The sequence below is a fragment of the Suricata suricatta genome, chromosome 2, assembly GCF_006229205.1.
Source record: "Suricata suricatta isolate VVHF042 chromosome 2, meerkat_22Aug2017_6uvM2_HiC, whole genome shotgun sequence".
Classification (NCBI taxonomy): Eukaryota; Metazoa; Chordata; class Mammalia; order Carnivora; family Herpestidae; genus Suricata; species Suricata suricatta.
In genome coordinates, this window is record NC_043701.1 from 48,334,114 (window position 1) to 48,347,166 (window position 13,053).

Consider the following 13,053-nt stretch of genomic DNA (forward strand, 5'->3'; position numbering starts at 1 on the left):
GAGGTTTTTTCCTACTTTCTCCTCGAGGGTTTTGATGGTTTCCTGTCTCACATTCAGGTCCTTCAGCCATTTTGAGTTAATTTTTGTGTATGGTGTAAGAGAGTGGTCTAGTTTCATTCTTCTGCATGTTGCTGTCCAGTTGAGAGGGAGAGACAGTGTGAGCAAGGGAAGGGCAGAGAGAGAGGGAGACACAGAATTGGAAGACAGGCTCCAGACTCTGAGCTGTCAGCACAGAGCCCGATGCAGGGCTCGAACCCACAAAACGTGAGATCATGACCTGAGCTGAACCTGGATGCTCAACTGATTGAGCCACCCAGGTGCCCCAAAGAATTTTAAAAGACGTAGATAAACTTGTTCTTTTTTCCAGTTCAAGGAAAACACATTGTGTGGCTACAGTAGATCAAGATTCAGACTCAAGGTGAAAATTCTTAGGAGGAAAACCAATCTTTTTTACAGATCTCCTTTCCCCCAGTATTAGGGAAGAGGAATCAGTTGTGTAAAAATGGATCGGAAAATTATATTAATTGAAGGTATAATGTTCATGTTGAAAACTATGCAAACACTAAGTACTAAAGGGAAAAACCAGGAAATAATAAGTAAATCAAAACCAGTTAAAGGTGAGATTCAGAAACCTAGCAGGGATTTTATACAAAGTCTGGATTAAGGAATCATAAAACTGTGAGCATATTGACACAGCAAAACTCATAAATGATAATAATCCATTAATAATAAAATAGTAAAAATGAGGCATACCCTTAGTATTTAAACTGGCCCCCAAAGTTACAGACTAGAAAATAAAAAAGATAATGAAAAACAGTTGTCTGTGTTGAGAATGTCTCTGAATCACTCTCATCTCTTGACACTTGTCCATAGTTCCACATGAAGAGCCAAGTAGACAGACAGGAAACTAAAATTCATTCCAGGACTTAATAGTTAGAACTTCTGCAGATTAAAAAAAAGAAATCTTTAAATTGTGCTTCAGAAATGGTGCCTCACTATTAAATCTTAGAAAAGAAATAAATGTATTTAAAGAGATGTCAGACAGGGATATAGTTGATATAAGAGTGTGTGTGTGTGTGTGTGTGTGTGTGTGTGTGCATGCACGTGTGTGGAGGGGAGTGAATTAGGAGGCATGGCAGTGTTGGAGAAGCCCCAGGACTTGTGCATTGAGACACTCAGTGCCAGGCAACATTGTGAATTAAACAAGACTTTGTTTATTGAGATTATTTTGAGAAAAGGGGTACAAAAAAGAAAGGATGGTCAGGCCTCTCTCTTCCCTCTACTCCTCCCCAGCCCCCAGCTCTTAACTTGCTCTCTCTTCCTTGCTCTTGCTCCCTCTTCTACTGAAGGGATTTCCATCATGTTCAAAGTCTTTTCTTCTGAGTTAAGCATTTTGTGGTCTATTTCAAGTAAAACATTCTGTGGCCTACACCTATTTTTCCACCTTTCCCCAGCCTCTCTGCAGAAATGCACCTGTCTACCTTATAATGCTATGATAGGTTTTATACCCAGCCAACCTAATGTGAAATATACCTAAATGATACTTCCTAGCAAAGAAAATTCATATTTTTCTCTGAAGTTGAAATAATTATTTTTCACTTTGAAAAATTATAGTTAAATAAATAGTTAAAACTTCAACTTCTTAAATACATTGCAGGTATTTAAGCATTCAAGTATTTTTCTTCTTAGATTCAAGGAAAAATGTTAAAACAATAGTTTAATATTATAAAGTTGCTAAGATTGGGTAACACCTCAGTTTTTAGGTAATTTGTTTTTGATTTTCATACTTTGAAATTCTCCATTTTTCAGATTCTAGAATCTACTCCATTCGCTTGCTGGTATATACGTCTACTATGTACACAGTTTTATTTTTAAGGCAAAATTTTCCAGACATATTTATGAACTCTTGAGTTAATCTATTTTTTTTAAAGTGGTCTTGTCAATAAAATACCACCCTAACTATAAGGAAATTCTACTTCTACCTTTTTCCCACTGAGTTGTTAGGAATATAGTAGGCACTTGATTGTTTATTTGAAAAAGTTTTTTTTGAAGTTTATTTTTGAGAGAGAGACAGAGACAGAGCATGAGTGGGGAAAGGCATAGAGAGAGGGAGACACAGAATCTGAAGCAGCAACATGGGGCTGGAACCTACAAAACATGAGATCATAGCCTGAACCGAATCGGATGCTCAACTGACTGAGCCACCCAGGTGCCCCGATTCTTGTTTATTTGAATTCATTGTGACCTGGTTACCATTTTGCAGGTTTGAAAATTCCAAATTATAAATTGGAAGAGGACCCATTCCTTGGCCATTCTTGTAGGGTATATCTAATATTTTGAGCTGCTTTAGAAAAGCCAGGAGTATTCTATAGGAAATACACACTCATTTATAAAACTCGTGACCACTTAAGCAAGTCTATGAAGCAAATGTCTACTGTATAAATAGGCTGCCCTAGAGAATGGGTTAATTTGTTTTCTCCTCTTAGAATATAATTTCTTCATCAGCCACTTTCACCTAACCAAAAGGAAATCTTTGAACTGCTTTAAAAATAACTATAATGCTTAACTCATGCAGTTACAAAATCATGCTTTTTACCATCTTTCTGATTAAAATTCTCTCAGCATTGTTAAATAGTCTTACATTTGCATTGGCACCCATTCATTTGTATTAATAGATACAGTTACACTAACATGTAGTAATGATATTTAATTATAATAATAAAAGCTAACATTTAGTAAAAGCCTACTGTGTGCCAAAGGATTAAGGCTCCATGCTACACTTATTTTTGGGACAAGGAATGAATTGTGATAGTGAAACAGAACTCGCCATGTAATTGTGAATTTGTTGGAATGTTGTGTAATTGGCTGTGTTACGTAGTTTCCTATAGTGAGATAATGTAATTTTGGTGTTTTGGCAAACGTTTGGCAGCTCTTCGTTGTTGCCTGCCAGATAGGTGTATATTAGCTTTACCTTCCTTTTCTTCAGGTACCATTGTACCTTCATTTACAGAGTCTTAATTCTTTGCATCAATCTGAATGTTGTTCAGTGGCGACATAGTATTGGCCATATGGGTATAGTGGTATGAGGTCTAACCGTTGTAAGAATGCATGTTTTTAAAGAGAAATGACTACTTGTCATAATCTTGTTACCAATTTTCAGTTTCTACCATTAAAATGTATTAAGTGTTGGGGCGCCTGGTTGACTCAGTCATTTAAGTGTCTGACTTCAGCTCAGGTCATGATCTCGCAGTTTGTGAGTTGAAGCCCCACGTTGGGCTCTGTGCTGACAGCTCAGAGCCTGAAGCCTGCTTCAGATTCTGTGTCTCCCTCTCTCTCTGCCCCTCCCTCACTTGTACTCTGTCTCTCAAAAATAAATAAGCATTTAAAAAAATAAATAAATGTTTAAAAAGTCAAATAAAATAAAATTAAAAAGTATTAGGTGTTTATATATTTATGGTTTTATACAAGTAAATTAAATGGTTCTTCTAAGAACTTAAAATCTAAAGTACCTAAAGGGATTACTATTAAGAAACCTTAAAAAAAAATTCACATGTGCGTATTAATGCACATATAAAAATAAATTAAACAAATAAATCATTTTAAAAAGTCATATGTGCAGCGAACAAATCCTAGATATTGGACAAATAGCAAATTTAGAAAAAGGAAATTTCCGTCAGAAAAACTTTTTTTCCTCTTTAAGAATGAAGTAAAAGATTTTATATTAGAAACACGAAATTGGAATTCATAATAAGCGTTGCTTGTGACAACAGGTTTCGGTGGACCTGTCAGGTGGAAATGTCTAAGGCAGCAGCACCAGGTCATGCGCTCGCTTACTAACTGCCCGTTCGCTTCTCGGGTTCTTGCTCCTCTCTCCTTCCTCCTCTTTTTTTTTTTTTTTTGACCAGTAAGTTTCTAAAATGGAAACTTATGCTAAAGGCACCTGTTTCCCTTCAGAATAAAGTTTTTCCTTAGGATTTAGAGTGCTTATTTTTTATGTGAAGAACATTTATTATGCCCCAATGAAAGTGAGAGAATCGGGATGACTTTGCCGTGAGCCTGAGCTAGCCAAGCGGAGATGCCTCCCGTGTCCAGGCCAAGCAGCCATGAGACCTTCCCAGCGCCACGGGGAAGCTGCCTCTTCTTCTGTAGTTTACATTCATCCAAAACAAACGGCACTTCAGAGTTTGTTGCCATCATCTTAAAGTTACAAAAATATTTATAGGATGTTGGCAGTGAATATTTTTGTTTTTACTACTGTGGACAAACCATTTGTAAATTTTTTCTTGACATACAATAATCATGTTAAAATATTTAATGAATATGTTTGCTTTCACAGTCTGAAATACCACCCACATGATGTTTCTTGCAATGAGATTTTGTGTAGTTGACTGAAGAATTCTACATCCCAATTATATAAAATCCTGAGCCCAAGCAGGGATCCACAGATGTTAAACTATGTGGTCCTGCTAGCTGGAGAAGGAAGTCCTTTATTTTCAGGATCTTATTTAGAAAGAAAATTTTCCTTAATAATTTTATAGTAGCTAGAATTTCATATTTCTATTTGATACACTATTTCTGTTTACTTTTCATCAGTATAGCCTAGGTTTAAAAAAAGGTGTTATTGGTCATTATTTTTTCTTTTTCAAAAACCTAAATCAAACCATAGTTACCTTCTTTAATTTAGTGGTTGACTAGGACTTGTTCAAAAACTAAGATTTCTTTATGTGATCTTTATTTTATGTACAAAAATATTATTTAAGATTTGTTTAAATGTTTATTTATTTTTGAGAGAGACAGAGAGAAAGAATGAGTTCAGGGAAGGGGCAGAGAAAGTGGGAGACACAGAATCCAAAGCAGGCTCCAGACTCTGAACTGTCAGCACAGAGCCCGATGCAGAGCTTGAACCCACAAACTGCAAGATCATGACCTGAACAGAAGTCAGAAGCTTAACTGACTGAGCCACCCAGATGCCCCTACAAAAATATTATAGTAAATAACCTTTTCCTTTATATGGATCAAGTTTATTCTGGAAAAAGGAAACATGAATACATTTACTGAACAACTATCCAGATGTTTACATTGGCTTTCCCTAGAATTTTATATACATCTCAAAATCAGTGCACTATTTAAAATATATTTTAATGATAATTGTTTTGTTCATTGAGTAAAATTAATCTACCAGGGAACTGAAATTGGTACTTTAATTAATTAATGAATTAATTTTAGGGAGGGGGAGGGAGAGGAGCAGAGGGGGAGAGCGCGAGAGATTGAGAGTGAATGAGAGCCAATATGAGAGAGAGCCAATATGAGAGAGAGAGAGAGAGAGAGAAAGAGAGAGAGAATCTTCAACAGGCTTCATGCTCAGTGTGTAGCTCGATGCAGAGGTGGGATCATGACCTGAGCCGAAATCGAGTCAGACACTCAATTGACTGAGCCAGTCTGGTGCCCCTTGGGTTTAGTTTTAAACTTTGTTTCTCAAAGAAAAGTGTCTTTATTTTAAACATTATTTCTTGAAGAAAAATATCTGTGATTTTATAATTACCCCGATCCCTTTACTATTATTAAAAAAAACCTTACCGGGTAATTCTATGATGAATTTGTGTATAATAAACTTCTATCAAGACACTTTCTAAAAAATCATAAGCTATATGGATGCTAGTTCCATAAAAACTTTTATTAGATTGGTTGTTTTCACTTGTTAGAATTCCAGTAAAATGCTGAGATAACTATTATGAAGTTCGTAAAAATACTGAACACTTGTGAAATTATTGAGTAACCTATTATTCATGGCCATGAATATATGATTTCTAATTGACTTAACTTTTGGCTTAATCTTTCCATTTATTATAGGTATCTAATATTTGTTTATGATAGTTATATTAGATCTTTTAACCTGGTTTGGACTCTCAAATGTCCTAGAAAAACCTGAAGCATTCAGTTGAGTGTCTACAAGATTTCTCTTTGAGTACAACCAGGAAGAGAGAGTATGTGCTGTGTCCTCAGGGAAACCAATTTTGGCATTTGATTTTGGGGGGGGGGATCATTTTATGATTTATTTGGTAGTGATGGAGATATTCTTACCCTCATAGGGTAAGAATCAACAAGCATTAAAATTCTTGAAGAGTTAATCTAGTATAAATGTAAAGAAGCTTCTATGATTTGTTTGAAATTCCTAACTTCTCTTTCAGGGCTTTATGGCATTTATTAATAATAGTTCCCTGATTGTTTCTTTATAGAATGTAGATCATGCTCTGTAGAGATCATCCAGCTACACAGTATTACTGTATTTGAAGGAGCATAATATATTAAAATATAGGAGTTCAGAATACTTTTTTGCTCTTGAGATTTATAGGAAAGGGACTAGTTTATGAATGGGTTGGAAACAAAGCTAATAGACTTGAATTTAAATAATTTGGGTAACTGAAAGAATGCTAAATCTAATGCAGTCTGGTACTCGGTTTTTCTGAGATGGATTACTCACTACTTTTTTTCCCTCTTCTACTTCCTCCAGGAAACCAGTTTCCTCCAATTGCAGCACAGGACCTTCCTTTTGTTTTAAAGGCTGGCTACCTTGAGAAACGCAGAAAAGGTAAACTAAGATTCTAATGAAAAATCTAAAAATGGCTTTATCTTTACATAAAACGTGCTTGCGGTATACACATGGAGCCAATATTCTCTTTAGGTGATTAAGGAGTTTTAAGACTGTAAAAAGATCTGAGTAACATTATCCAAACCACAAAATACAGTTTTTAGTTCTATATAATTTTTAAAAAGTTTATTTATTCAGAGAGCGAGAGAATGAGTGGGGGAGGAGCAGAGAGAGAGAGAGAGTGCGAGAAAATCCCAAGCAGGCTCTGCACGGTCAGTGTGGAGTCCAATGTGGGGCTTGAACCCATGTTCCATGAGATGATGAACTGAGCTGAAACCAACAAGTTGGACACTTAACCAGCTGAGCTACCCAGGCACCCTGCTCTATAGAAGTTTTAATAACAGAACATTTGGTCAGGTTTCCGGTTGCCACTCTTGATTGTTTGTAAATGACTTAGGAGCTGTTTCCTGCCTCTTGGAGGAGGGCTTCGGCCATGACAGTACTCTCAAGGGTGGGATTTCTCACCTTTCCCCCACACCTGACCTGGCTTACGCCATGTCTGCTATGGTTTGGATCAAGCCTGGCATATTGTCTGCCATTTTCTGTTATTCATTCAGTGTTCCTCTCCATTGGCCATGATAATTGGGAGGTGACCATATGGTGTCACTCCTTCAGCACCAACATATAATGGAAATGAACTATGGAGGTGGTGTTATTAAATGGGAAACAGAAAGTCTCTTCATTATCATTTTGCCTTTCTCCTTTGGGCCTTTCTATTTATATTCCACTTGCTTTCCTTGGTTTTCTTAGCTGAATTTTAAAGCCGAGAGAGATAGGAGAAGTCATGTGGGTCAACTCCTCCCCTAGCCCTTCTATAACAGATGAGAAAGGGAGACCCACTGAACCCGTTGTCTCAGCGCAGTGCAGTCAAATGCCCTTTTGAGTGTCCCTGCGGGAAGCTGTGTCCGCCACACGTGTAGCAGCCTCGTCTCTGCTTCACTTTATTCCTTTTAGCTTTATTTTTGTTTTAGTGTTTTGTTTTTGTTTGTCTCTTGAAGAGGAAGATACAAGTCAATTAGTCGTAGAATCTTAGAGCTGGCAGAAACCTTCGAAATCATATCAACGGACTTTCCCTTTTAATGGTGTTACCTTTACACTGTATATGTAATACATATCACCTAAACTGTTTTCCCCCCTTTTATTGTAGATCACAGCTTTCTGGGATTCGAATGGCAGAAACGGTGGTGTGCCCTCAGTAAAACAATATTCTATTATTATGGAAGTGATAAAGGTAGGATTGGGGTTCAATCATACTGCCTTCTATTGTGGAAGGGCTTTAGGGGCCGTTTTATACCTGCTTTTTAGTACACAATAAGTGGAAGACAAAGGGAGAAAGACTAACTGAGCGTTTTAATATTTTTATTCTAAGACTCATTTATAATGCTATTTTATTATTTGCCAAATGCTCCAAATTCCAGAATGCCCTAAAAGTTAACACAGTTGTGTTTGATTGAATTAGGAGGGAGATGAAAATTTATGTGGCTTTTCATTTTAGGAAATATTTATCATCCATTCTGCTATTGCAGAATTTCTGGAGAAGTTAAGGCCATTAGAGTTGTGAGAGTTTTAAAGGGAGGAAAAGATATTATTTTCCTTCAAATATTTTGTTTTATTTTATTTTGTTTATTTTTTTCTGCATCTTGGTGATCACATTTATTGAATGGGTTGGAAAAAAAATACCCTTTAGCTTAAGAATTTTTGAGATACCTGCAAATCAACTCATTTCAGGAGTGGAAGAATCCTGGTCATTTTTTAATGTTGAAATTAATGCAGGTTCCTCTTTGGAATGTCTTCTGCATTTAAAGAGGCAATCATCCGAAGTCTCTATTCCACAACACGACAAATTCTTTGTTTCAGTCAACCCTTAATGGTTGCCACTTTTGGGCAACTAGTACAACACCATCTCCCTGGACAAAGAGCATCGGAATATTCTGTTTTTGTTGATTTATATATCTCTTTGTATGTTTCCTCATCAATTTCTGTGGTAGTCACAGTCTCTTCCACATTTCCCAATATCATATTGTTATCTCTTTTTTTTTTTCCTGTTTTTTATTTATTTTTTAGAGACAGAGAGAGACAGCACAAGCAGGGGAGGGTCAGAGAGAGAGGGAGACACAGAATCTGAAGCAGGCTCCAGGCTCTGAGCTGTCAGCGGGGCTTGAACTCACAAACCGTGAAATCATAACCTGAGCTGAAGCCGGATGCTCAACCGACTGAGCCACCCAGGCACCCCTCTCAGGAGATCCTAAGCATGTAGTCTGCCTCACAGCTCTCTGTCATTTCTCATTCTCGCATGAATCCGCTCGTGCAGGCTGAGCCTGGTGAGATCCAGCGGTTCCTCTCTGGTGTTGGTAGTTTGTTGCTGGTCCACCTCGTCTGCCGTGTTTCTTCCTTCAAATATTTCAAGAGAAAAATTTAGGTAAAAGGAAGTACGTGCAACACCTTTCTTAGCTTCTTTTATAGATTTAAGTAACAACAGCAAGGGCCTAGGTAGAGAGTTCTGTTCTAAGCGCTTTAGCTATATTAACCTGTCTAACAGCAACTCTGAAGTAGGTACTCCTGGTAGCTCTGTTTTACTCTTTGGAAAACTGAGGACAGAGAGGTTCAGTAACTTGGTCAGGGTCACAGAGCTGGTAAGTGGCAGATGTGGGATTTGAGCCTAGGCTTAATGGTAGAGTCCATGCTCTAACCAGCAATTTAGAAACATTAAGACATTTTATAACTTTACTTGCTAATTAATATATCTCTTGATCACAGCTCACAAAATTTTAAGTTCAGTATTTGAAAAATAAAGCATAAAATGTTGAAATTTAAAGAATATAAGCTTCTCTAGCTTTGCTTTTTTCCAGGAAAAGCAAGTCAGAAGCTGAATACTATAAAGTAAAGGTAATATAGAAATAGCTAGCATCCATTTATAGAAAGGACGCTTAAGGAGAAAAGAGGCATGGGCATAGAAGTCCACTATCAGTGATTCCCATGGAATCATTTACCTTATCAGCGTTGTTTGGAAATTTTGTTTCATTTGACTTCACTTGTGGTTTTTTAGATATTTTCCTTATTATAAAAACTTGCACATGTGATTATTGTACATATTTCAGATAAATTTGAAATACATAAATGATGCTAGAAGTTGGTCTCACCTTTTGGTGAATGGGATTAAAGGATTAAGAATTAATTTTGTGGCTAGTTTATATTCTGTCACTAATTTACAATGCATTCGAACGTAACAGTGGCATCAGTGAAGTGTAATCTATAAACACTTACCATCAGGCAGCCTTCTTTCTCTTGCTAAGGGCAAGTAGGTGATTGTATCAGAAAAGTTAAGCCCAGGTTCAGTTATGGTTACCATAGGTTGTAAGTATAAATTATTATGACAAATATAATTCTGCATACCATTATGAATTGAGATCAAGATCTTACTTTTCCACAAAAAAACATCTTCTATTTCATAAAACTAGGGGAGAGAGGTTTCACATCCTTGTCACTCTGGCTCAGTTAGGTTTTTCATTTCTCATTTCCTTTTTTTTTTTTTTTTTTTTAAAGTTTATTTATTTTGAGAGAGCGAGAGAGCGCACATGTGCACATGAGTATGGTAGGGGCAGTTAGAGAGGGGGGGGGAGGGAGAGAGAGAATCCCAAGCAGGCTCCATGCCCAGCACAAAGCCCAATGTGGGTCTCCATTCCATGATGAGAGATCATGACCTGAGCTGGTATCAATAGACAGATGCTTAACTAACTGAGCCACTCTGGCACCCCTCATTTCTAATTTCTTTAAGACTCAGTGAATACTAATGTTTGTTTCCTCCACTCCTTGTGCTAACTAGTATATACCAAATGTTAGGACAAAGATTAGCAAAAATTTCCCCAAAACTTAAGGAAGGTTTGTATTTATTTCAAATAAGTATATTTTAATAAATAAGTTCTAGTTATTTGTGGGTGGTAGTAGTTAAATTCCTATTTCTGTTTCTTACTTGATGAGACCTTATGGTAATAACATCTTTGTATTTTAACTATTTTGTGGTATATTTAACCACCTATATACCACCACTGCTTTTTAAAAATTACGTTTCTGGTGTTCCTTTTTTATGCGGATATTTGAAGATCTGGTGTCTATTTCCATAAAACTCTTCCCTATTACTATGAAGTCTCCATTGAGAGTTCACGTGTGTTTTTAGTAGTTCTTCTGGCTGCTTCTATTAGAATTTTTGGCTAGTTCTTTTTTGGGGACTCAGAAAAAAATCTACCTTTGAACACTTTTTACTTGCTAGTTTGGCGTGATGCTAATTTCCTTTGTATCTTTCTTTTTCTAGGAAAATGTACCTGTCACATGAAAGTTTTACTTTCTTTTGTGAAATTAGATAGCTGATTTGTACAGCAGGGTTTACTATATGTTTGAACCACTTGCCTAAACTGTGGAAAGAACTATTTAGATATATGAGAACTGTAATCCTCCAGCTAAGTAGGATTTAGATAAATGGATTATAGAGGCACTGAAGGAGTTGATACCACTTACTAGGTTAAACTGTACTTTGTTACTATTTGACAGATACATAGTTCACATTTTATAACTTACTGTGTGTGCCAAAAACCGTTTGACCCATCGGGGTTGTAATGGCTTAGGAAAACTTGTTCTAGCCTCCAGGGAAAATAATGCACTTACCTTTGTATTCATAAATATTGTTTATATTTATTATTCATGATCATTTCCTGCCCTTAAGTATATATACAGTACGTATTTTATCACTTTATGAAATCACATCCATCCTTTTATCTCCTTCCTCTTCCTTTGATTGTCACAAATCCTATTGATCAAACTTCCTAGGTTTTAGCTCTTCAGAGTACCATCAAGGTAGTCATTCATTCACTCACTCATTTATTCATTTTTTTGTTGTTGAATAAATATTTATTGGCTAGTTGGTAGTTACTAGGCACTGCAGTTCCAAAGATAATCCTGCCTTCGAGACACTCACAGTTTGCATTCTGTTGTATCAGTGAGAGGAAGTAGAGGTCCTGGGATTGGAAGAGGGGCCTGAGCAGGTAAACAGGTAATTTCAATGCTGTACAGTTTGTGATTTAGATATGTTATCTTTGGATAACAAAGCAGGATAGTTAACTGCCTAGGAGAGTTCGGGACTACTTCCTCATGGAGAGGACCCTTCATTGGGCCGTAAAGAATGAGTAGGGGTTTGTCAGGAAAAACGGGTACTCCCGGGCAGAGGAACGGTAGAGATTCTGAGTTGTGAAAGGCCTTAGATGATGCCAGGCAGAGCACACAGTGAGCGAGGGAAGGGGCTACGTAGGGTTAAAGAAGTGAGTTTGAATCTGATTGACAAGAGCCTTATGAGAATAAGGGCCTCCTGAGTATTTTATTTCAAACATGACCTGTAAGCATAGGACTCTATGACCAGATTTGGTTTTTATGAAGTAATTGTGATCAGATTGTGGAGGATGAATTTGAATTGATAGACTGGATCAACAGAATCATTTAAGAGACCACTGAACTAGTCTAGGCAGGAAAGGCCTTTACCAAGATTCCTATTAAAGATTTAGTACAGATTTTTCTGGCTCCAAAGCCATGCTTTTTCTAGAACTTGGTTGTTAATCAGTCTTTCCAATGTGTTTGTAAATGATTACCCATTTAGGTACTTGTTCCAAACTCAAGGTTTTTGTTTTTTACTTTTTCTGCTTAACCTCTATATGATGTTGAATCAGCATTATAAAACTTATCTCTCCCCACTTGTAAGGGGGGAGTGGCTAGTTGGTAGTATCTCTTTTATTCCCACTCAGGAGGTTTTGTTGCCCCCACGTCCAGTCCCCAATTAAAGAAAAGTCTACTTGCCATTCAGTATGTGACAGCTGCAAGTAGCTTTGGTTTTATCAAGTCCTTTAAAATGTACATCAACAGTTACTTATTATACCATGTGTTTGTGATTTTTCATTGTAGTATCTTTTCAAACTATAATAAAAGTCAGTAGAGAATTGGACCTATTTTTTTGCATTTCTATACACTGATAATGAACTACCAGAAAGAGAAATAAAATAATCCTATTTATAGTTGTGTTCACAAGAATAAAATATCTAGGAATAAATTTAACTGAGGAGGTGAAAGACCTGTGTATTGAACACTGTAAGACATTAATGAAAGAAAGTGAAGATACAAATAAATAGTAAGATATTACTTGCTCATAGACTGAAAGAATCAATATTATTAAACTGTCCATACTGCAAAGAAATCTACAGATTCAGTGTAACCCCTATCAAAATTCCTATGGCATTTTTTATTTTTATTTTTATTATTTTATAGTTTATTGTCAAGTTGGTTTCCATATAATACCCAGTGCTCCTCCCCACAAGTGCCCCCCTCCATGACCATCACCTCCCTTCCCCTTTCCTCCTCCCCCTTCA

General features: G+C 36.6%; 1 protein-coding gene across 2 annotated transcripts in view; it reads left to right on the plus strand.

Annotated features, from left to right (window-relative positions):
• SKAP2 (src kinase associated phosphoprotein 2) overlaps positions 1–13,053 on the plus strand; it is a 185,000-nt gene that overhangs the window by 100,229 nt on the left and 71,718 nt on the right. For both annotated transcript variants that reach the window (XM_029925987.1, XM_029925997.1), the window contains 2 exons: positions 6,512–6,589; positions 7,797–7,880. In XM_029925987.1, coding sequence (XP_029781847.1) covers positions 6,512–6,589; positions 7,797–7,880 — 162 coding nt within the window. The remainder of the gene's footprint in view (positions 1–6,511; positions 6,590–7,796; positions 7,881–13,053) is intronic.